The sequence below is a fragment of the Coregonus lavaretus genome, assembly GCF_964263955.1.
Source record: "Coregonus lavaretus genome assembly, chromosome: 17".
Taxonomy (NCBI): Eukaryota; Metazoa; Chordata; class Actinopteri; order Salmoniformes; family Salmonidae; genus Coregonus; species Coregonus lavaretus.
In genome coordinates, this window is record NC_140004.1 from 50,595,882 (window position 1) to 50,622,586 (window position 26,705).

At 43.1% G+C, this 26,705-nt stretch overlaps 1 protein-coding gene across 1 annotated transcript in view; it reads right to left on the reverse strand.

Annotated features, from left to right (window-relative positions):
• LOC311144426 (A disintegrin and metalloproteinase with thrombospondin motifs 3-like) overlaps positions 1-26,705 on the reverse strand; it is a gene marked incomplete at both ends in the record, with an annotated part of 287,624 nt that overhangs the window by 53,837 nt on the left and 207,082 nt on the right. Inside the window, one exon of the mRNA XM_084180433.1 lies at positions 21,568-21,731. Within this exon, the coding sequence (XP_084036559.1) occupies positions 21,568-21,731 (164 nt within the window). The remainder of the gene's footprint in view (positions 1-21,567; positions 21,732-26,705) is intronic.

Genomic DNA, 26,705 nt, shown 5'->3' on the forward strand with positions numbered 1-26,705 from the left:
GTCCTCTCTAACAGGCTGTGAGACAACATGTCCTCTCTAACACGCTGTGAGACAACATGTCCTCTCTAACTGGCTGTAAGACAACATGTCCTCTCTAACACGCTGTGAGACAACATGTCCTCTCTAACAGGCTGTGAGACAACATGTCCTCTCTAACACGCTGTGAGACAACATGTCCTCTCTAACACGCTGTGAGACAACATGTCCTCTCTAACACGCTGTGAGACAACATGTCCTCTCTAACTGGCTATAAGACAACATGTCCTCTCTAACAGGCTATAAGACAATATGTCCTCTCTAACAGACTGAGTCAATACGTCCTCTCTAACAGACTGAGTCAATACGTCCTCTCTAACAGACTGAGTCAATACGTCCTCTCTAACAGACTGAGTCAATACGTCCTCTCTAACAGACGGAGTCAATACGTCCTCTCTAACAGACTGAGTCAATACGTCCTCTCTAACAGACTGAGTCAATACGTCCTCTCTAACAGACTGAGTCAATACGTCCTCTCTAGCAGAATGAGACAATACGTCCTCTCTAACAGACTGAGTCAATACGTCCTCTCTAACAGAATGAGACAACACGTCCTCTCTAACAGACTGAGGCAACATGTCCATTCTAACAGGCTTAGACAACACGTCCTCTCTAAAAGGCTGTAAGACAACACGTCCTATCTAAAAGGCTAAGTCAACATGTGCTCCATAACAGGCTGTGAGAAAACACATCCTATCTAAAAGGTTGAGACAACATGTCCTCTCTAATATGCTGAGACAACACGTCCTCTCTAGCAGGCTGTAAGACAACATGTCCTCTCTAACTGACTGTAAGACAACATGTCCTCTCTAACAGGCTGTGAGACAACATGTCCTCTCTAACTGGCTGTAAGACAACATGTCCTCTCTAACACGCTGTGAGACAACATGTCCTCTCTAACTGGCTATAAGACAACATGTCCTCTCTAACTGGCTATAAGACAACATGTCCTCTCTAACACGCTGTGAGACAACATGTCCTCTCTAACAGGCTGTGAGACAACATGTCCTCTCTAACAGGCTATAAGACAACATGTCCTCTCTAACAGGCTATAAGACAACATGTCCTCTCTAACTGGCTATAAGACAAAATGTCCTCTCTAACAGGCTATAAGGCAACATGTCCTCTCTAACTGGCTATAAGACAACATGTCCTCTCTAACAGGCTATAAGACAACATGTCCTCTCTAACTGGCTATAAGACAACATGTCCTCTCTAACACGCTGTGAGACAACATGTCCTCTCTAACACGCTGTGAGACAACATGTCCTCTCTAACTGGCTATAAGACAACATGTCCTCTCTAACTGGCTATAAGACAACATGTCCTCTCTAACTGGCTATAAGACAACACGTCCTCTCTAACTGGCTATAAGACAACATGTCCTCTCTAACTGGCTGTAAGACAACATGTCCTCTCTAACTGGCTATAAGACAACATGTCCTCTCTAACAGGCTGTGAGACAACATGTCCTCTCTAACACGCTGTGAGACAACATGTCCTCTCTAACTGGCTGTGAGACAACATGTCCTCTCTAACTGGCTATAAGACAACATGTCCTCCCTAACTGGCTATAAGACAACATGTCCTCTCTAACTGGCTATAAGACAACATGTCCTCTCTAACACGCTGTGAGACAACATGTCCTCTCTAACAGGCTGAGAGACAACATGTCCTCTCTAACTGGCTATAAGACAACATGTCCTCTCTAACTGGCTATAAGACAACATGTCCTCTCTAACTGGCTATAAGACAACATGTCCTCTCTAACAGGCTATAAGACAACATGTCCTCTCTAACTGGCTATAAGACAACATGTCCTCTCTAACACGCTGTGAGACAACATGTCCTCTCTAACAGGCTGTGAGACAACATGTCCTCTCTAACAGGCTCTGAGACAACATGTCCTCTCTAACACGCTGTGAGACAACATGTCCTCTCTAACAGGCTATAAGACAACATGTCCTCTCTAACTGGCTATAAGACAACATGTCCTCTCTAACTGGCTATAAGACAACATGTCCTCTCTAACTGGCTATAAGACAACATGTCCTCTCTAACACGCTATAAGACAACATGTCCTCTCTAACACGCTGTGAGACAACATGTCCTCTCTAACTGGCTATAAGACAACATGTCCTCTCTAACTGGCTATAAGACAATATGTCCTCTCTAACACGCTGTGAGACAACATGTCCTCTCTAACTGGCTATAAGACAACATGTCCTCTCTAACACGATGTGAGACAACATGTCCTCTCTAACTGGCTGTAAGACAACATGTCCTCTCTAACTGGCTATAAGACAACATGTCCTCTCTAACTGGCTATAAGACAACATGTCCTCTCTAACTGGCTATAAGACAACATGTCCTCTCTAACACGCTGTGAGACAACATGTCCTCTCTAACAGGCTGTGAGACAACATGTCCTCTCTAACAGGCTATAAGACAACATGTCCTCTCTAACAGGCTATAAGACAACATGTCCTCTCTAACTGGCTATAAGACAAAATGTCCTCTCTAACAGGCTATAAGGCAACATGTCCTCTCTAACTGGCTATAAGACAACATGTCCTCTCTAACAGGCTATAAGACAACATGTCCTCTCTAACTGGCTATAAGACAACATGTCCTCTCTAACACGCTGTGAGACAACATGTCCTCTCTAACACGCTGTGAGACAACATGTCCTCTCTAACTGGCTATAAGACAACATGTCCTCTCTAACTGGCTATAAGACAACATGTCCTCTCTAACTGGCTATAAGACAACACGTCCTCTCTAACTGGCTATAAGACAACATGTCCTCTCTAACTGGCTGTAAGACAACATGTCCTCTCTAACTGGCTATAAGACAACATGTCCTCTCTAACAGGCTGTGAGACAACATGTCCTCTCTAACACGCTGTGAGACAACATGTCCTCTCTAACTGGCTGTGAGACAACATGTCCTCTCTAACTGGCTATAAGACAACATGTCCTCTCTAACAGGCTCTGAGACAACATGTCCTCTCTAACACGCTGTGAGACAACATGTCCTCTCTAACTGGCTATAAGACAACATGTCCTCTCTAACTGGCTATAAGACAACATGTCCTCTCTAACTGGCTGTAAGACAACATGTCCTCTCTAACTGGTTTTAAGACAACATGTCCTCTCTAACTGGCTATAAGACAACATGTCCTCTCTAACAGGCTATAAGACAACATGTCCTCTCTAACTGGCTATAAGACAACATGTCCTCTCTAACACGCTGTGAGACAACATGTCCTCTCTAACAGGCTGTAAGACAACATGTCCTCTCTAACTGGCTATAAGACAACATGTCCTCTCTAACACGCTGTGAGACAACATGTCCTCTCTAACTGGCTATAAGACAACATGTCCTCTCTAACAGGCTGTGAGACAACATGTCCTCTCTAACTGGCTGTAAGACAACATGTCCTCTCTAACACGCTGTGAGACAACATGTCCTCTCTAACAGGCTGTAAGACAACATGTCCTCTCTAACTGGCTGTAAGACAACATGTCCTCTCTAACTGGCTATAAGACAACATGTCCTCTCTAACACGCTGTGAGACAACATGTCCTCTCTAACTGGCTATAAGACAACATGTCCTCCCTAACTGGCTATAAGACAACATGTCCTCTCTAACTGGCTATAAGACAACATGTCCTCTCTAACACGCTGTGAGACAACATGTCCTCTCTAACAGGCTGTAAGACAACATGTCCTCTCTAACTGGCTGTAAGACAACATGTCCTCTCTAACTGGCTATAAGACAACATGTCCCCTCTAACAGGCTGTGAGACAACATGTCCTCTCTAACACGCTGTGAGACAACATGTCCTCTCTAACTGGCTGTGAGACAACATGTCCTCTCTAACTGGCTATAAGACAACATGTCCTCCCTAACTGGCTATAAGACAACATGTCCTCTCTAATTGGCTATAAGACAACATGTCCTCTCTAACACGCTGTGAGACAACATGTCCTCTCTAACAGGCTGAGAGACAACATGTCCTCTCTAACTGGATATAAGACAACATGTCCTCTCTAACTGGCTATAAGACAACATGTCCTCCCTAACTGGCTATAAGACAACATGTCCTCTCTAACTGGCTATAAGACAACATGTCCTCTCTAACACGCTGTGAGACAACATGTCCTCTCTAACAGGCTGTAAGACAACATGTCCTCTCTAACTGGCTATAAGACAACATGTCCTCTCTAACACGCTGTGAGACAACATGTCCTCTCTAACTGGCTATAAGACAACATGTCCTCTCTAACAGGCTGTGAGACAACATGTCCTCTCTAACTGGCTGTAAGACAACATGTCCTCTCTAACACGCTGTGAGACAACATGTCCTCTCTAACAGGCTGTAAGACAACATGTCCTCTCTAACTGGCTGTAAGACAACATGTCCTCTCTAACTGGCTATAAGACAACATGTCCTCTCTAACACGCTGTGAGACAACATGTCCTCTCTAACTGGCTATAAGACAACATGTCCTCTCTAACTGGCTATAAGACAACATGTCCTCTCTAACTGGCTATAAGACAACATGTCCTCTCTAACACGCTATAAGACAACATGTCCTCTCTAACTGGCTGTAAGACAACATGTCCTCTCTAACTGGCTATAAGACAACATGTCCTCTCTAACACGCTGTGAGACAACATGTCCTCTCTAACAGGCTGTAAGACAACATGTCCTCTCTAACTGGCTATAAGACAACATGTCCTCTCTAACTGGCTATAAGACAACATGTCCTCTTTAACTGGCTATAAGACAACATGTCCTCTCTAACTGGCTATAAGACAACATGTCCTCTCTAACACGCTGTGAGACAACATGTCCTCTCTAACTGGCTATAAGACAACATGTCCTCTCTAACTGGCTATAAGACAACATGTCCTCTCTAACTGGCTATAAGACAACATGTCCTCTCTAACACGCTGTGAGACAACATGTCCTCTCTAACACGCTGTGAGACAACATGTCCTCTCTAACTGGCTATAAGACAACATGTCCTCTCTAACAGGCTGTGAGACAACATGTCCTCTCTAACTGGCTATAAGACAACATGTCCTCTCTAACTGGCTATAAGACAATATGTCCTCTCTAACACGCTGTGAGACAACATGTCCTCTCTAACACGCTGTGAGACAACATGTCCTCTCTAACTGGCTATAAGACAACATGTCCTCTCTAACTGGCTATAAGACAACATGTCCTCTCTAACTGGCTATAAGACAACATGTCCTCTCTAACTGGCTATAAGACAACATGTCCTCTCTAACTGGCTATAAGACAACATGTCCTCTCTAACTGGCTATAAGACAACATGTCCTCTCTAACTGGCTATAAGACAACATGTCCTCTCTAACTGGCTATAAGACAACATGTCCTCTCTAACTGGCTATAAGACAACATGTCCTCTCTAACAGGCTATAAGACAACATGTCCTCTCTAACTGGCTATAAGACAACATGTCCTCTCTAACTGGCTATAAGACAACATGTCCTCTCTAACTGGCTATAAGACAACATGTCCTCTCTAACTGGCTATAAGACAACATGTCCTCTCTAACAGGCTATAAGACAACATGTCCTCTCTAATACGCTATAAGACAACATGTCCTCTCTAACTGGCTATAAGACAACATGTCCTCTCTAACTGGCTATAAGACAACATGTCCTCTCTAACTGGCTATAAGACAACATGTCCTCTCTAACTGGCTATAAGACAACATGTCCTCTCTAACTGGCTATAAGACAACATGTCCTCTCTAACACGCTGTGAGACAACATGTCCTCTCTAACTGGCTATAAGACAACATGTCCTCTCTAACTGGCTATAAGACAACATGTCCTCTCTAACACGCTGTGAGACAACATGTCCTCTCTAACTGGCTATAAGACAACATGTCCTCTCTAACAGGCTTTGAGACAACATGTCCTCTCTAACTGGCTGTAAGACAACATGTCCTCTCTAACACGCTGTGAGACAACATGTCCTCTCTAACTGGCTGTAAGACAACATGTCCTCTCTAACTGGCTATAAGACAACATGTCCTCTCTAACACGCTGTGAGACAACATGTCCTCTCTAACTGGCTATAAGACAACATGTCCTCTCTAACTGGCTATAAGACAACATGTCCTCTCTAACTGGCTATAAGACAACATGTCCTCTCTAACACGCTGTGAGACAACATGTCCTCTCTAACAGGCTGTAAGACAACATGTCCTCTCTAACTGGCTATAAGACAACATGTCCTCTCTAACTGGCTATAAGACAACATGTCCTCTTTAACTGGCTATAAGACAACATGTCCTCTCTAACTGGCTATAAGACAACATGTCCTCTCTAACACGCTATAAGACAACATGTCCTCTCTAACTGGCTATAAGACAACATCAATCAATCAATTCAATCAATTTTATTTTATATAGCCCTTCTTACATCAGCTAATATCTCGAAGTGCTGTACAGAAACCCAGCCTAAAACCCCAAACAGCTAGTAATGCAGGTGTAGAAGCACGGTGGCTAGGAAAAACTCCCTAGAAAGGCAAAACCTAGGAAGAAACCTAGAGAGGAACCAGGCTATGAGGGGTGGCCAGTCCTCTTCTGGCTGTGCCGGGTGGAGATTATAACAGAACCATGCCAAGATGTTCAAAAATGTTCATAAGTGACAAGCATGGTCAAATAATAATCAGGAATAAATCTCAGTTGGCTTTTCATAGCCGATCATTAAGAGTTGAAAACAGCAGGTCTGGGACAGGTAGGGGTTCCATAACCGCAGGCAGAACAGTTGAAACTGGAATAGCAGCAAGGCCAGGCGGACTGGGGACAGCAAGGAGTCACCACGGCCGGTAGTCCCGGCGTATGGTCCTAGGGCTCAGGTCTCTCAGTTGGCTTTTCATAGCCGATCATTAAGAGTTGAAAACAGCAGGTCTGGGACAGGTAGGGGTTTCGTAGCCGCAGGCAGAACAGTTGAAACTGGAATAGCAGCAAGGCCAGGCGGACTGGGGACAGCAAGGTGTCATCATGCCCGGTAGTCCTGACGTATGGTCCTAGGGCTCAGGTTCTCAGAGAGAAAGAGAGAACGAGAGAATTAGAGAGAGCATACTTAAATTCACACAGGACACTGGATAAGACAGGAGAAGTACTCCAGGTATAACCAACTAACCCCAGCCCCCCGACACATAAACTACTGCAGCATAAATACTGGAGGCTGAGACAGGAGCGGTCCGGAGACACTGTGGCCCCATCCGAAGAAACCCCCGGACAGGGCCAAACAGGAAGGATATAACCCCACCCACTCCGCCAAAGCACAGCCCCCGCACCACTAGAGGGATATCCCCAACCACCAACTTACAATCCTGAGACAAGGCCGAGTATAGCCCACAGAGGTCTCCACCACAGCACAAACCAAGGGGGGGGCGCCAACCCAGACAGGAAGATCACGTCAGTAACTCAACCCACTCAAGTGACGCACCCCTCCCAGGGACGGCATGAAAGAGCACCAGCAAGCCAGTGACTCAGCCCCTGCAACAGGGTTAGAGGCAGAGAACCCCAGTGGAGAGGGGAACCGGCCTGGCAGAGACAGCAAGGGCTGTTCGTTGCTCCAGCCTTTCCGTTCACCTTCACACTCCTGGGCCAGACTACACTCAATCATATGACCTACTGAAGAGATAAGTCTTCAGTAAAGACTTAAAGGTTGAGACCGAGTCTGCGTCTCTCACATGGGTAGGCAGACTGTTCCATAAAAATGGAGATCTATAGGAGAAAGCCCTGCCTCCCGCTGTTTGCTTAGAAATTCTAGGGACAATTAGGAGGCCTGCGTCTTGTGACCGTAGCGTACGTATTGGTATGTACGGCAGGACCAACTCGGAAAGATAGGTAGGAGCAAGCCCATGTAACGCTTTATAGGTTAACAGTAAAACCTTGAAATCAGCCCTTGCCTTAACAGGAAGCCAGTGTAGGGAAGCTAGCACTGGAGTAATATGATCAAATTTCTTGGTTCTAGTCAGGATTCTAGCAGCCGTATTTAGCACTAACTGAAGTTTATTTAGTGCTTTATCCGGGTAGCCGGAAAATAGAGCATTGCAGTAGTCTAACCTAGAAGTAACAAATGCATGGATTAATTTTTCTGCATCATTTTTGGACAGAAAATTTCTGATTTTTGCAATGTTACGTAGATGGAAAAAAGCTGTCCTTGAAACAGTCTTGATATGTTCGTCAAAAGAGAGATCAGGGTCAAGAGTAACGCCTAGGTCCTTCACAGTTTTATTTGAGACGACTTTACAACCATCAAGATTAATTGTCAGATTTAACAGAAGATCTCTTTGTTTCTTGGGACCTAGAACAAGCATCTCTGTTTTGTCCGAGTTTAAAAGTAAAAAGTTTTCAGCCATCCACTTCCTTATGTCTGAAACACAGGCTTCTAGCGAGGGCAATTTTGGGGCTTCACCATGCTTCATTGAAATGTACAGCTGTGTGTCATCCGCATAGCAGTGAAAGTTAACATGTCCTCTCTAACTGGCTATAAGACAACATGTCCTCTCTAACTGGCTATAAGACAACATGTCCTCTCTAACAGGCTGTGAGACAACATGTCCTCTCTAACTGGCTATAAGACAACATGTCCTCTCTAACAGGCTGTGAGACAACATGTCCTCTCTAACTGGCTATAAGACAACATGTCCTCTCTAACTGGCTATAAGACAATATGTCCTCTCTAACACGCTGTGAGACAACATGTCCTCTCTAACACGCTGTGAGACAACATGTCCTCTCTAACTGGCTATAAGACAACATGTCCTCTCTAACTGGCTATAAGACAACATGTCCTCTCTAACTGGCTATAAGACAACATGTCCTCTCTAACACGCTGTGAGACAACATGTCCTCTCTAACAGGCTGTAAGACAACATGTCCTCTCTAACTGGCTGTAAGACAACATGTCCTCTCTAACTGGCTATAAGACAACATGTCCCCTCTAACAGGCTGTGAGACAACATGTCCTCTCTAACTGGCTATAAGACAACATGTCCTCTCTAACAGGCTGTGAGACAACATGTCCTCTCTAACTGTCTGTAAGACAACATGTCCTCTCTAACACGCTGTGAGACAACATGTCCTCTCTAACAGGCTGTAAGAGAACATGTCCTCTCTAACTGGCTGTAAGACAACATGTCCTCTCTAACTGGCTATAAGACAACATGTCCTCTCTAACTGGCTATAAGACAACATGTCCTCTCTAACTGGCTATAAGACAACATGTCCTCTCTAACTGGCTATAAGACAACATGTCCTCTCTAACACGCTATAAGACAACATGTCCTCTCTAACTGGCTGTAAGACAACATGTCCTCTCTAACTGGCTATAAGACAACATGTCCTCTCTAACACGCTGTGAGACAACATGTCCTCTCTAACAGGCTGTAAGACAACATGTCCTCTCTAACTGGCTATAAGACAACATGTCCTCTCTAACTGGCTATAAGACAACATGTCCTCTTTAACTGGCTATAAGACAACATGTCCTCTCTAACACGCTGTGAGACAACATGTCCTCTCTAACTGGCTATAAGACAACATGTCCTCTCTAACAGGCTGTGAGACAACATGTCCTCTCTAACTGGCTGTAAGACAACATGTCCTCTCTAACAGGCTGTGAGACAACATGTCCTCTCTAACAGGCTGTAAGACAACATGTCCTCTCTAACTGGCTGTAAGACAACATGTCCTCTCTAACTGGCTATAAGACAACATGTCCTCCCTAACACGCTGTGAGACAACATGTCCTCTCTAACAGGCTGTGAGACAACATGTCCTCTCTAACACGCTGTGAGACAACATGTCCTCTCTAACACGCTGTGAGACAACATGTCCTCTCTAACACGCTGTGAGACAACATGTCCTCTCTAACTGGCTATAAGACAACATGTCCTCTCTAACAGGCTATAAGACAATATGTCCTCTCTAACAGACTGAGTCAATACGTCCTCTCTAACAGACTGAGTCAATACGTCCTCTCTAACAGACTGAGTCAATACGTCCTCTCTAACAGAATGAGACAATACGTCCTCTCTAACAGACTGAGTCAATACGTCCTCTCTAACAGACTGAGTCAATACGTCCTCTCTAACAGACTGAGTCAATACGTACTCTCTAACAGAATAAGACAACATGTCCTCTCTAACAGGCTGTGAGACAACATGTCCTCTCTAACACGCTGTGAGACAACATGTCCTCTCTAACTGGCTATAAGACAACATTTCCTCTCTAACACGCTGTAAGACAACATGTCCTCTCTAACTGGCTATAAGACAACATGTCCTCTCTAACAGGCTATATGACAACATGTCCTCTCTAACTGGCTATAAGACAACATGTCCTCTCTAACTGGCTGTAAGACAACATGTCCTCTCTAACTGGCTATAAGACAACATGTCCTCTCTAACTGGCTATAAGACAACATGTCCTCTCTAACAGGCTGTGAGACAACATGTCCTCTCTAACACGCTGTGAGACAACATGTCCTCTCTAACACGCTGTGAGACAACATGTCCTCTCTAACTGGCTATAAGACAATATGTCCTCTCTAACTGGCTATAAGACAACATGTCCTCTCTAACACGCTGTGAGACAACATGTCCTCTCTAACTGGCTATAAGACAACATGTCCTCTCTAACACGCTGTGAGACAACATGTCCTCTCTAACAGGCTATAAGACAACATGTCCTCCCTAACTGGCTATAAGACAACATGTCCTCTCTAACAGGCTATAAGACAACATGTCCTCCCTAACTGGCTATAAGACAACATGTCCTCTCTAACAGGCTATAAGACAACATGTCCTCTCTAACTGGCTATAAGACAACATGTCCTCTCTAACACGCTGTGAGACAATATGTCCTCTCTAACTGGCTATAAGACAACATGTCCTCTCTAACACGCTATAAGACAACATGTCCTCTCTAACTGGCTATAAGACAACATGTCCTCTCTAACAGGCTATATGACAACATGTCCTCTCTAACTGGCTATAAGACAACATGTCCTCTCTAACTGGCTGTAAGACAACATGTCCTCTCTAACTGGCTATAAGACAACATGTCCTCTCTAACTGGCTATAAGACAACATGTCCTCTCTAACAGGCTGTGAGACAACATGTCCTCTCTAACACGCTGTGAGACAACATGTCCTCTCTAACACGCTGTGAGACAACATGTCCTCTCTAACTGGCTATAAGACAATATGTCCTCTCTAACTGGCTATAAGACAATATGTCCTCTCTAACTGGCTATAAGACAATATGTCCTCTCTAACAGGCTGTGAGACAACATGTCCTCTCTAACACGCTGTGAGACAACATGTCCTCTCTAACTGGCTGTAAGACAACATGTCCTCTCTAACTGGCTATAAGACAACATGTCCTCTCTAACTGGCTATAAGACAACATGTCCTCTCTAACTGGCTATAAGACAACATGTCCTCTCTAACACGCTGTGAGACAACATGTCCTCTCTAACAGGCTGTGAGACAACATGTCCTCTCTAACAGGCTATAAGACAACATGTCCTCTCTAACAGGCTATAAGACAACATGTCCTCTCTAACTGGCTATAAGACAACATGTCCTCTCTAACAGGCTATAAGACAACATGTCCTCTCTAACTGGCTATAAGACAACATGTCCTCTCTAACACGCTGTGAGACAACATGTCCTCTCTAACACGCTGTGAGACAACATGTCCTCTCTAACTGGCTATAAGACAACATGTCCTCTCTAACTGGCTATAAGACAACATGTCCTCTCTAACTGGCTATAAGACAACACGTCCTCTCAAACTGGCTATAAGACAACATGTCCTCTCTAACACGCTGTGAGACAACATGTCCTCTCTAACACGCTGTGACACAACATGTCCTCTCTAACTGGCTGTAAGACAACATGTCCTCTCTAACTGGCTGTAAGACAATATGTCCTCTCTAACAGGCTGTGAGACAACATGTCCTCTCTAACACGCTGTGAGACAACATGTCCTCTCTAACTGGCTGTAAGACAACATGTCCTCTCTAACTGGCTATAAGACAACATGTCCTCTCTAACTGGCTATAAGACAACATGTCCTCTCTAACTGGCTATAAGACAACATGTCCTCTCTAACACGCTGTGAGACAACATGTCCTCTCTAACAGGCTGTGAGACAACATGTCCTCTCTAACAGGCTATAAGACAACATGTCCTCTCTAACAGGCTATAAGACAACATGTCCTCTCTAACTGGCTATAAGACAACATGTCCTCTCTAACAGGCTATAAGACAACATGTCCTCTCTAACTGGCTATAAGACAACATGTCCTCTCTAACAGGCTATAAGACAACATGTCCTCTCTAACTGGCTATAAGACAACATGTCCTCTCTAACACGCTGTGAGACAACATGTCCTCTCTAACACGCTGTGAGACAACATGTCCTCTCTAACTGGCTATAAGACAACATGTCCTCTCTAACTGGCTATAAGACAACATGTCCTCTCTAACTGGCTATAAGACAACACGTCCTCTCTAACTGGCTATAAGACAACATGTCCTCTCTAACACGCTATAAGACAACATGTCCTCTCTAACAGGCTATAAGACAACATGTCCTCTCTAACTGGCTATAAGACAACATGTCCTCTCTAACACGCTGTGAGACAACATGTCCTCTCTAACACGCTGTGAGACAACATGTCCTCTCTAACTGGCTATAAGACAACATGTCCTCTCTAACTGGCTATAAGACAACATGTCCTCTCTAACTGGCTATAAGACAACACGTCCTCTCTAACTGGCTATAAGACAACATGTCCTCTCTAACTGGCTGTAAGACAACATGTCCTCTCTAACTGGCTATAAGACAACATGTCCTCTCTAACAGGCTGTGAGACAACATGTCCTCTCTAACACGCTGTGAGACAACATGTCCTCTCTAACTGGCTGTGAGACAACATGTCCTCTCTAACTGGCTATAAGACAACATGTCCTCCCTAACTGGCTATAAGACAACATGTCCTCTCTAACTGGCTATAAGACAACATGTCCTCTCCAACACGCTGTGAGACAACATGTCCTCTCTAACAGGCTGAGAGACAACATGTCCTCTCTAACTGGCTATAAGACAACATGTCCTCTCTAACTGGCTATAAGACAACATGTCCTCTCTAACTGGCTATAAGACAACATGTCCTCCCTAACTGGCTATAAGACAACATGTCCTCTCTAACTGGCTATAAGACAACATGTCCTCTCTAACTGGCTATAAGACAACATGTCCTCTCTAACACGCTGTGAGACAACATGTCCTCTCTAACAGGCTGTAAGACAACATGTCCTCTCTAACTGGCTATAAGACAACATGTCCTCTCTAACACGCTGTGAGAAAACATGTCCTCTCTAACTGGCTATAAGACAACATGTCCTCTCTAACAGGCTGTGAGACAACATGTCCTCTCTAACTGGCTGTAAGACAACATGTCCTCTCTAACACGCTGTGAGACAACATGTCCTCTCTAACAGGCTGTAAGACAACATGTCCTCTCTAACTGGCTGTAAGACAACATGTCCTCTCTAACTGGCTATAAGACAACATGTCCTCTCTAACACGCTGTGAGACAACATGTCCTCTCTAACTGGCTATAAGACAACATGTCCTCTCTAACTGGCTATAAGACAACATGTCCTCTCTAACTGGCTATAAGACAACATGTCCTCTCTAACACGCTGTGAGACAACATGTCCTCTCTAACAGGCTGTAAGACAACATGTCCTCTCTAACTGGCTGTAAGACAACATGTCCTCTCTAACTGGCTATAAGACAACATGTCCCCTCTAACAGGCTGTGAGACAACATGTCCTCTCTAACACGCTGTGAGACAACATGTCCTCTCTAACTGGCTGTGAGACAACATGTCCTCTCTAACTGGCTATAAGACAACATGTCCTCTCTAACTGGCTATAAGACAACATGTCCTCCCTAACTGGCTATAAGACAACATGTCCTCTCTAATTGGCTATAAGACAACATGTCCTCTCTAACACGCTGTGAGACAACATGTCCTCTCTAACAGGCTGAGAGACAACATGTCCTCTCTAACTGGCTATAAGACAACATGTCCTCTCTAACTGGCTATAAGACAACATGTCCTCCCTAACTGGCTATAAGACAACATGTCCTCTCTAACTGGCTATAAGACAACATGTCCTCTCTAACACGCTGTGAGACAACATGTCCTCTCTAACAGGCTGTAAGACAACATGTCCTCTCTAACTGGCTATAAGACAACATGTCCTCTCTAACACGCTGTGAGACAACATGTCCTCTCTAACTGGCTATAAGACAACATGTCCTCTCTAACAGGCTGTGAGACAACATGTCCTCTCTAACTGGCTGTAAGACAACATGTCCTCTCTAACACGCTGTGAGACAACATGTCCTCTCTAACAGGCTGTAAGACAACATGTCCTCTCTAACTGGCTGTAAGACAACATGTCCTCTCTAACTGGCTATAAGACAACATGTCCTCTCTAACACGCTGTGAGACAACATGTCCTCTCTAACTGGCTATAAGACAACATGTCCTCTCTAACTGGCTATAAGACAACATGTCCTCTCTAACTGGCTATAAGACAACATGTCCTCTCTAACACGCTATAAGACAACATGTCCTCTCTAACTGGCTGTAAGACAACATGTCCTCTCTAACTGGCTATAAGACAACATGTCCTCTCTAACACGCTGTGAGACAACATGTCCTCTCTAACAGGCTGTAAGACAACATGTCCTCTCTAACTGGCTATAAGACAACATGTCCTCTCTAACTGGCTATAAGACAACATGTCCTCTTTAACTGGCTATAAGACAACATGTCCTCTCTAACTGGCTATAAGACAACATGTCCTCTCTAACACGCTGTGAGACAACATGTCCTCTCTAACTGGCTATAAGACAACATGTCCTCTCTAACTGGCTATAAGACAACATGTCCTCTCTAACTGGCTATAAGACAACATGTCCTCTCTAACACGCTGTGAGACAACATGTCCTCTCTAACACGCTGTGAGACAACATGTCCTCTCTAACTGGCTATAAGACAACATGTCCTCTCTAACAGGCTGTGAGACAACATGTCCTCTCTAACTGGCTATAAGACAACATGTCCTCTCTAACTGGCTATAAGACAATATGTCCTCTCTAACACGCTGTGAGACAACATGTCCTCTCTAACACGCTGTGAGACAACATGTCCTCTCTAACTGGCTATAAGACAACATGTCCTCTCTAACTGGCTATAAGACAACATGTCCTCTCTAACTGGCTATAAGACAACATGTCCTCTCTAACTGGCTATAAGACAACATGTCCTCTCTAACTGGCTATAAGACAACATGTCCTCTCTAACTGGCTATAAGACAACATGTCCTCTCTAACTGGCTATAAGACAACATGTCCTCTCTAACTGGCTATAAGACAACATGTCCTCTCTAACAGGCTATAAGACAACATGTCCTCTCTAACTGGCTATAAGACAACATGTCCTCTCTAACTGGCTATAAGACAACATGTCCTCTCTAACTGGCTATAAGACAACATGTCCTCTCTAACTGGCTATAAGACAACATGTCCTCTCTAACTGGCTATAAGACAACATGTCCTCTCTAACAGGCTATAAGACAACATGTCCTCTCTAACACGCTATAAGACAACATGTCCTCTCTAACTGGCTATAAGACAACATGTCCTCTCTAACTGGCTATAAGACAACATGTCCTCTCTAACTGGCTATAAGACAACATGTCCTCTCTAACTGGCTATAAGACAACATGTCCTCTCTAACAGGCTATAAGACAACATGTCCCCTCTAACACGCTGTGAGACAACATGTCCTCTCTAACTGGCTATAAGACAACATGTCCTCTCTAACACGCTGTGAGACAACATGTCCTCTCTAACTGGCTATAAGACAACATGTCCTCTCTAACTGGCTATAAGACAACATGTCCTCTCTAACTGGCTGTAAGACAACATGTCCTCTCTAACTGGCTATAAGACAACATGTCCTCTCTAACAGGCTGTGAGACAACATGTCCTCTCTAACACGCTGTGAGACAACATGTCCTCTCTAACTGGCTGTAAGACAACATGTCCTCTCTAACAGGCTCTGAGACAACACATCCTCTAACAGGCTCTGAGACAACACATCCTCTAACAGGCTCTGAGACAACACATCCTCTAACAGGCTCTGAGACAACACATCCTCTAACAGGCTCTGAGACAACACATCCTCTAACAGGCTCTGAGACAACATGTCCTCTCTAACAGGCTCTGAGACAACATGTCCTCTCTAACAGGCTCTGAGACAACACATCCTCTAACAGGCTCTGAGACAACACATCCTCTAACAGGCTCTGAGACAACACATCCTCTAACAGTCTCTGAGACAACATGTCCTCTCTAACAGGCTCTGAGACAACATGTCCTCTCTAACAGGCTCTGAGACAACATGTCCTCTCTAACAGGCTCTGGGACAACATGTCCTCTCTAACAGGCTCTGAGACAACATGTCCTCTCTAACAGGCTCTGAGACAACATGTCCTCTAACAGGCTCTGAGACAACACATCCTCTAACAGGCTCTGAGACAACACATCCTCTAACAGGCTCTGAGACAACACATCCTCTAACAGGCTCTGAGACAACACATCCTCTAACAGGCTCTGAGACAACATGTCCTCTCTAACAGGCTCTGAGACAACATGTCCTCTCTAACAGGCTCTGAGACAACATGTCCTCTCTAACAGGCTCTGGGACAACATGTCCTCTCTAACAGGCTCTGAGACAACATGTCCTCTCTAACAGGCTCTGAGACAACATGTCCTCTCTAACAGGCTCTGGGACAACATGTCCTCTCTAACAGGCTCTGAGACAACATGTCCTCTCTAACAGGCTCTGAGACAACACATCCTCTAACAGGCTCTGAGACAACATGTCCTCTCTAACAGGCTCTGAGACAACACATCCTCTAACAGGCTCTGAGACAACACATCCTCTAACAGGCTCTGAGACAACACATCCTCTAACAGGCTCTGAGACAACATGTCCTCTAACAGGCTCTGAGACAACACATCCTCTAACAGGCTCTGAGACAACACATCCTCTAACAGGCTCTGAGACAACACATCCTCTAACAGGCTCTGAGACAACACATCCTCTAACAGGCTCTGGGACAACACATCCTCTAACAGGCTCTGAGACAACATGTCCTCTCTAACAGGCTCTGAGACAACATGTCCTCTCTAACAGGCTCTGGGACAACACATCCTCTAACAGGCTCTGAGACAACACATCCTCTAACAGGCTCTGAGACAACATGTCCTCTCTAACAGGCTCTGGGACAACACATCCTCTAACAGGCTCTGAGACAACACATCCTCTAACAGGCTCTGAGAGAACATGTCCTCTCTAACTGGCTCTGAGACAACATGTCCTCTCTAACAGGCTCTGAGACAACACATCCTCTAACAGGCTCTGAGACAACACATCCTCTAACAGGCTCTGAGACAACACATCCTCTAACAGGCTCTGAGACAACATGTCCTCTCTAACAGGCTCTGGGACAACACATCCTCTAACAGGCTCTGAGACAACACATCCTCTAACAGGCTCTGAGAGAACATGTCCTCTCTAACTGGCTCTGAGACAACATGTCCTCTCTAACAGGCTCTGAGACAACACATCCTCTAACAGGCTCTGAGACAACACATCCTCTAACAGGCTCTGAGACAACACATCCTCTAACAGGCTCTGAGACAACATGTCCTCTCTAACAGGCTCTGGGACAACACATCCTCTAACAGGCTCTGAGACAACACATCCTCTAACAGGCTCTGAGAGAACATGTCCTCTCTAACAGGCTCTGAGACAACATGTCCTCTCTAACAGGCTCTGGGACAACACATCCTCTAACAGGTGTGTTTTTCTGACAGACCTTAAAACCTCTTAACTCTGACCTCCTCTGGTGGCATTTTCTAACCAACGCATTATATTGGATACTACCCTCATGAAGTACATTTTCTAACCAACGCATTATATTGAATACTACCCTCATGAAGTACATTTTCTAACCAACGCATTATATTGAATACTACCCTCATGAAGTACATTTCCTAACCAACGCATTATATTGAATACTACCCTCATGAAGTACATTTTCTAACCAACGCATTATATTGGATACTACCCTCATGAAGTACATTTTCTAACCAACGCATTATATTGGATACTACCCTCATGAAGTACATTTTCTAACCAACGCATTATATTGAATACTACCCTCATGAAGTACATTTTCTAACCAACGCATTATATTGAATACTACCCTCATGAAGTACATTTTCTAACCAACGCATTATATTGAATACTACCCTCATGAAGTACATTTTCTAACCAACGCATTATATTGAATACTACCCTCATGAAGTACATTTCCTAACCAACGCATTATATTGAATACTACCCTCATGAAGTACATTTTCTAACCAACGCATTATATTGGATACTACCCTCATGAAGTACATTTTCTAACCAACGCATTATATTGGATACTACCCTCATGAAGTACATTTTCTAACCAACGCATTATATTGAATACTACCCTCATGAAGTACATTTCCTAACCAACGCATTATATTGTACACTACCCTCATGAAGTACATTTTCTAACCAACGCATTATATTGAATACTACCCTCATGAAGTACATTTCCTAACCAACGCATTATATTGAATACTACCCTCATGAAGTACATTTTCTAACCAACGCATTATATTGGATACTACCCTCATGAAGTACATTTTCTAACCAACGCATTATATTGGATACTACCCTCATGAAGTACATTTCCTAACCAACGCATTATATTGAATACTACCCTCATGAAGTACATTTTCTAACCAACGCATTATATTGAATACTACCCTCATGAAGTACATTTTCTAACCAACGCATTATATTGAATACTACCCTCATGAAGTACATTTTCTAACCAACGCATTATATTGAATACTACCCTCATGAAGTACATTTTCCTAACCAACGCATTATATTGAATACTACCCTCATGAAGTACATTTTCTAACCAACGCATTATATTGGATACTACCCTCATGAAGTACATTTTCTAACCAACGCATTATATTGGATACTACCCTCATGAAGTACATTTTCTAACCAACGCATTATATTGAATACTACCCTCATGAAGTACATTTCCTAACCAACGCATTATATTGAATACTACCCTCATGAAGTACATTTCCTAACCAACGCATTATATTGAATACTACCCTCATGAAGTACATTTTCTAACCAAGCATTATATTGAATACTACCCTCATGAAGTACATTTTCTAACCAACGCATTATATTGGATACTACCCTCATGAAGTACATTTTCTAACCAACGCATTATATTGGATACTACCCTCATGAAGTACATTTTCTAACCAACGCATTATATTGGATACTACCCTCATGAAGTACATTTTCTAACCAACGCATTATATTGAATACTACCCTCATGAAGTACATTTTATAACCAACGCATTATATTGAATACTACCAAACACATGCTTAGTACTGTTAGAAAGGTAAGAAGGCCCAAAAAACCTGCAATGTACCATTTTGTTTAGTAAATTTTTTCTTAGGGAGTCGGTCCCCCAATTGTCCCCATGTTGGGGAAAAAAGCTATTTGAAAGTCTAGGTTTGAAATAAAACATGTCACCAATTACAGGATTTATATACAGTGCCTTCAGAAAGTATTCATACATTTTTACAGTACATTTTAGTCATTTAGCAGATGCTCTTATCCAGAGCGACTTACAGTTAGTGAGTGCATACATTATATTTTTTTGTCATACTGGCCCCCCGTGGGAATCGAACCCACAACCCTGGCGTTGCAAACGCCATGATCTACCAACATCCCTGCCGGCCATCCCCTCCCCTACCCTACCCTGGGCCAATTGTGCGCCGCCCCATGGGTCTCCCGGTCACGGCCGGCTACGACAGAGTCTGGATTCGAACCAGGATCTCTAGTGGCACTCGGGATGACTGATGACCCCTTGACTTATTCCACATTTTGTTGTGTTACAGCCTGAGTTCAAAATGGATTTTCTCACCCATCTACACACAATACCCCATAATGACATAGTGAAAACATGTTTTTATAAATCTTGCACATTTATTGAAAATGAAATACAGAAATATCAAATTTACATTAAGTATTCACACCCCTAGAATCCCCTTTTGCAGCGATTGCAGCTTTCTGGGTAAGTCTCTAAGAGCTTTGCACACCTGGATTTTAGAATATTTGCACATTATTCTTTAAAAAAATTATTCATGCTCTGTCATGTTGGTTGTTGATCATTGCTAGACAGCCATTTTCAAGTCTTGCCAAAGATGTTCAAGCCGATTTAAGTCCAAACTGTAACTAGGCCACTCAGGAACATTCAATGTCGTCTTGGTAAGCAACTCGTGTAGATTTGGTCTTGTGTTTTAGGTTATTGTCCTGCTGAAAGGTGAATTTGTCTCCCAGTGTCTGTGGAAAGCAGACTGAACCAGGTTTTCCTCTAGGATTTTGCCTGTGCTTAGCTCTATTCTGTTTCTTTTCATAGTAAAAAAAACTACCTAGTCTTTGCCGATGACAAGCATACCCATAACATGATGCAACCACCACCATGTTTGAAAATAGTAATTGTGGTACTCAGTAATGTGTTGTATTGGATTTGCCCAAACATAACACTTTGTATTCAGGACATAAAAGTTAATTTCTTGCCAAATGTAATTTCTTTACTACATTGTTTTGCAGTTTTACTTTAGTGCCTTATTGCAAACAGGATGCATGTTCTGGAATATTTTATTCTGTACAGGCTTCCTTCTTTTCACTGTCATTTAGGTTAGTATTGTGGAGTAACTACAATGTTGTTGATCCATCCTCAGTTTTCTCCTATCACAGCCATTAAACTCTGTAACTGTTTTAAAGTCACCATTGGCCTCATGGTGAAATCCCTGAGTAGTTTCCTTCCTCTCCGACAACTGAGTTAGGAAGGATGCTTGTATCTTTGTAGTGACTGGGTGTATTGATACAACATCCAAAGTGTAATTAATAACTTCACCATGCTCAAAGGGACATTCAATGTCTGCTTTTTTGTTTACCCAGCTACCAATAGGAGCCTTTCTTTGCGAGGCATTGGAAAACCTCCCTGGTCTTTGTGGTTGAATCTGTGTTTGAAAGTCACTGCTAGACTGAGGGACCTTACAGATACTGTATGAAGGTGCTACGGTACCCGAAAGCACATCACTACCAAACAAATTAAACATGTTGCTTGGTAACACCATTTTGACAAATTAGGAATGAGGCTAAAATAATCTTTACTAGAACAACCACGGCGTGCGTGTGTGTGATAGTTACCAGGACGACCACGGCGTCGTGTAAGGGTCCGTCAGTGTATAGTGTCTCTTCGTCATGTTCTATAATGTAATCCCACTCCACTCCCAGGTCTATGAAGCTCCGGGAGCGAGCCTCTTCTCCTCTGCCGTTCAGGATATATTGGCCTGTCACCTGGTTCTTGATCGCTGGAATAAACAGTTTTGTTAGGAGACACTGGGAATTAGGGTTACACTGAGTGTACAAAACATTAGGAACACTTTCCTAATATTGGGTTGCACCCCCTTTTGTCGTCAGAACAACCTCAATTCATCGGGGCATGGACTCTACAAGGGGTCGAAATTGTTCCACAGGGATGCTGACCCATGTTGACTCCAATACTTCCCACAGTTGTGTCAAGTTGGCTGGATGTCCTTTGGGTTGTGGACCATTCTTGATACACACAGGAAACTGTTGAGTGTGAAAAACCCAGCAGCGTTGCAGTTCTTGACACACTCAAACTGGTGCGCCTGGTAGTGCTGAGCGATTAGTGCTTTTTGTGGTCGGTTCGGTTTCGGTTCTATTATTTAAAAAATAATCACGGTTTTCGATTTCGATAATTTTTTAAAACATTAAATGCACTATGCATCATGTGGGTTGAATGCTATAACATTTTTACATTTTAGTCATTTAGCAGACGCTCTTATCCAGAGCAACTTACAGTTAGTGAGTGCATACATTTTCATACTGGCCCCCCGTGGGAATCGAACCCACAACCCTGGCGTTGCAAGCGCCATGCTTTACCAATTGAGCTACACAGGGCCAGAATGAGGTAATGTACAGAATGGAGGCGTTTATCCCACTTATACCACAGTTACCAAAGAAAACAATACTAAAGCAGACATTAAAATAAAGACATTTCATTGATATTACATTTTTTATAAATGCATACTTTCTCATCTTTTGGATGCTAGAGTTGTTTGTTCCATTAGTTCTATATTTAAGACACATCGTTCCATTAGTTCTATATTTAAGACACATCGCTCCATTAGTTCTATAATTAAGGACACGACCCAGTCGTTCGTTCCATTAGTTCTATAATTAAGGACACGACCCAGTCGTTCGCTCCATTAGTTCTATATTTAAGGACGCGACCCAGTCGTTTGTTCCATTAGTTCTATATTTAAGACACATCGTTCCATTAGTTCTATTTTTAGGACGCGACCCAGTCGTTCGTTCCATTAGTTCTATATTTAAGGACACGACCCAGTCGTTCATTCCATTAGTTCTATAATTAAGGACACGACCAAGTCGTTCGTTCCATTAGTTCTATAATTAAGGACGCGACCCAGTCGTTCATTCCATTAGTTCTATATTTAAGGACGCGACCCAGTCGTTCGTTCCATTAGTTCTATAATTAAGGACGCGACCCAGTCGTTCATTCCATTAGTTCTATATTTAAGGACGCGACCCAGTCGTTCGTTCCATTAGTTCTATATTTAAGGACGCGACCCAGTCGTTCATTCCATTAGTTCTATAATTAAGGACGCGACCCAGTCGTTCATTCCATTAGTTCTATAATTAAGGACGCGACCCAGTCGTTCGCTCCATTAGTTCTATATTTAAGGACGCGACCCAGTCGTTCATTCCATTAGTTCTATAATTAAGGACGCGACCCAGTCGTTCGTTCCATTAGTTCTATATTTAAGGACGCGACCCAGTCGTTCATTCCATTAGTTCTATAATTAAGGACGCGACCCAGTCGTTTGTTCCATTAGTTCTATATTTAAGACACATCGTTCCATTAGTTCTATTTTTAGGACGCGACCCAGTCGTTCGTTCCATTAGTTCTATATTTAAGGACACGACCCAGTCGTTCATTCCATTAGTTCTATTTTTAGGACGCGACCCAGTCGTTCATTCCATTAGTTCTATAATTAAGACACATCGCTCCATTAGTTCTATATTTAAGACACATCGTTCCATTAGTTCTATATTTAAGGACACGACCCAGGTGTTCGTTCCATTAGTTCTATATTTAAGGACGCGACCCAGGTGTTCGTTCCATTAGTTCTATATTTAAGGACACGACCCAGTCGTTCGTTCCATTAGTTCTATATTTAAGACACATCGTTCCATTAGTTATATAATTAAGGACACGACACAGTCGTTCGTTCCATTAGTTCTATATTTAAGACACATCGCTCCATTAGTTCTATATTTAAGACACATCGTTCCATTAGTTCTATATTTAAGGACACGACCCAGGTGTTCGTTCCATTAGTTCTATATTTAAGGACGCGACCCAGTCGTTCGTTCCATTAGTTCTATATTTAAGGACGCGACCCAGGTGTTCGTTCCATTAGTTATATTTTTAGGACGTGACCCAGTCGTTCGTTCCATTAGTTCTATATTTAAGGACGCGACCCAGTCGTTCGTTCCATTAGTTCTATATTTAAGGACGCGACCCAGTCGTTCGTTCCATTAGTTCTATATTTAAGGACGCGACCCAGTCGTTCGTTCCATTAGTTCTATATTTAAGGACGCGACCCAGTCGTTCATTCCATTAGTTCTATATTTAAGGACGCGACCCAGTCGTTCATTCCATTAGTTCTATATTTAAGGACGCGACCCAGTCGTTCGTTCCATTAGTTCTATATTTAAGGACGCGACCCAGTCGTTCGTTCCATTAGTTCTATATTTAAGGACGCGACCCAGTCGTTCATTCCATTAGTTCTATATTTAAGGACGCGACCCAGTCGTTCATTCCATTAGTTCTATATTTAAGGACACGACCCAGTCGTTCGTTCCATTAGTTCTATATTTAAGACACATCGTTCCATTAGTTATATAATTAAGGACACGACCCAGTCGTTCGTTCCATTAGTTCTATATTTAAGACACATCGCTCCATTAGTTCTATATTTAAGACACATCGTTCCATTAGTTCTATATTTAAGGACACGACCCAGGTGTTCGTTCCATTAGTTCTATTTTTAGGACGCGACCCAGTTGTTCGTTCCATTAGTTATATAATTAAGGACGCGACCCAGTCGTTCATTCCATTAGTTCTATATTTAAGACACATCGCTCCATTAGTTCTATATTTAAGACACATCGTTCCATTAGTTCTATATTTAAGGACGCGACCCAGTCGTTCATTCCATTAGTTCTATATTTAAGGACGCGACCCAGTCGTTCATTCCATTAGTTCTATATTTAAGGACGCGACCCAGTCGTTCGTTCCATTAGTTCTATATTTAAGGACGCGACCCAGTCGTTCGTTCCATTAGTTCTATATTTAAGGACGCGACCCAGTCGTTCGTTCCATTAGTTCTATATTTAAGGACGCGACCCAGTCGTTCATTCCATTAGTTCTATATTTAAGGACGCGACCCAGTCGTTCATTCCATTAGTTCTATATTTAAGGACGCGACCCAGTCGTTCGTTCCATTAGTTCTATATTTAAGGACGCGACCCAGTCGTTCGTTCCATTAGTTCTATATTTAAGGACGCGACCCAGTCGTTCATTCCATTAGTTCTATATTTAAGGACGCGACCCAGTCGTTCATTCCATTAGTTCTATATTTAAGGACACGACCCAGTCGTTCGTTCCATTAGTTCTATATTTAAGACACATCGTTCCATTAGTTATATAATTAAGGACACGACCCAGTCGTTCGTTCCATTAGTTCTATATTTAAGACACATCGCTCCATTAGTTCTATATTTAAGACACATCGTTCCATTAGTTCTATATTTAAGGACACGACCCAGGTGTTCGTTCCATTAGATCTATTTTTAGGACGCGACCCAGTCGTTCGTTCCATTAGTTCTATATTTAAGGACGCGACCCAGTCGTTCGTTCCATTAGTTCTATGTTTAAGACACATCGTTCCATTAGTTATATAATTAAGGACGCGACCCAGTCGTTCATTCCATTAGTTCTATATTTAAGACACATCGCTCCATTAGTTCTATATTTAAGACACATCGTTCCATTAGTTCTATATTTAAGGACGCGACCCAGTCGTTCATTCCATTAGTTCTATATTTAAGGACGTGACCCAGTCGTTCATTCCATTAGTTCTATAATTAAGGACGCGACCCAGTCGTTCATTCCATTAGTTCTATAATTAAGGACGCGACCCAGTCGTTCATTCCATTAGTTCTATATTTAAGGACGCGACCCAGTCGTTCGTTCCATTAGTTCTATAATTAAGGACGCGACCCAGTCGTTCGTTCCATTAGTTCTATATTTCAGGACGCGACCCAGTCGTTCATTCCATTAGTTCTATATTTAAGGACGCGACCCAGTCGTTCGTTCCATTAGTTCTATATTTAAGGACGCGACCCAGTCGTTCGTTCCATTAGTTCTATATTTAAGGACGCGACCCAGTCGTTCTTTCCATTAGTTCTATAATTAAGGACGCGACCCAGGTGTTCGTTCCATTAGTTCTATATTTAAGGACGCGACCCAGTCGTTCATTCCATTAGTTCTATATTTAAGGACGCGACCCAGTCGTTCGTTCCATTAGTTCTATATTTAAGGACGCGACCCAGTCGTTCGTTCCATTAGTTCTATATTTAAGGACGCGACCCAGTCGTTCGTTCCATTAGTTCTATAATTAAGGACGCGACCCAGTCGTTCATTCCATTAGTTCTATATTGAAGGACGCGACCCAGTCGTTCGTTCCATTAGTTCTATATTTAAGGACGCGACCCAGTCGTTCATTCCATTAGTTCTATAATTAAGGACGCGACCCAGTCGTTCATTCCATTAGTTCTATAATTAAGGACGCGACCCAGTCGTTCGCTCCATTAGTTCTATTTTTAGGACGCGACCCAGTCGTTCATTCCATTAGTTCTATTTTTAGGACGCGACCCAGTCGTTCATTCCATTAGTTCTATATTTAAGGACGCGACCCAGTCGTTCATTCCATTAGTTCTTTATTTAAGGACGCGACCCAGTCGTTCGTTCCATTAGTTCTATATTTAAGACACATCGTTCCATTAGTTCTATATTTAAGGACGCGACCCAGTCGTTCGTTCCATTAGTTCTATATTTAAGGACGCGACCCAGTCGTTCGTTCCATTAGTTCTATAATTAAGGACGCGACCCAGTCGTTCGTTCCATTAGTTCTAAATTTAAGGACGCGACCCAGTCGTTCGTTCCATTAGTT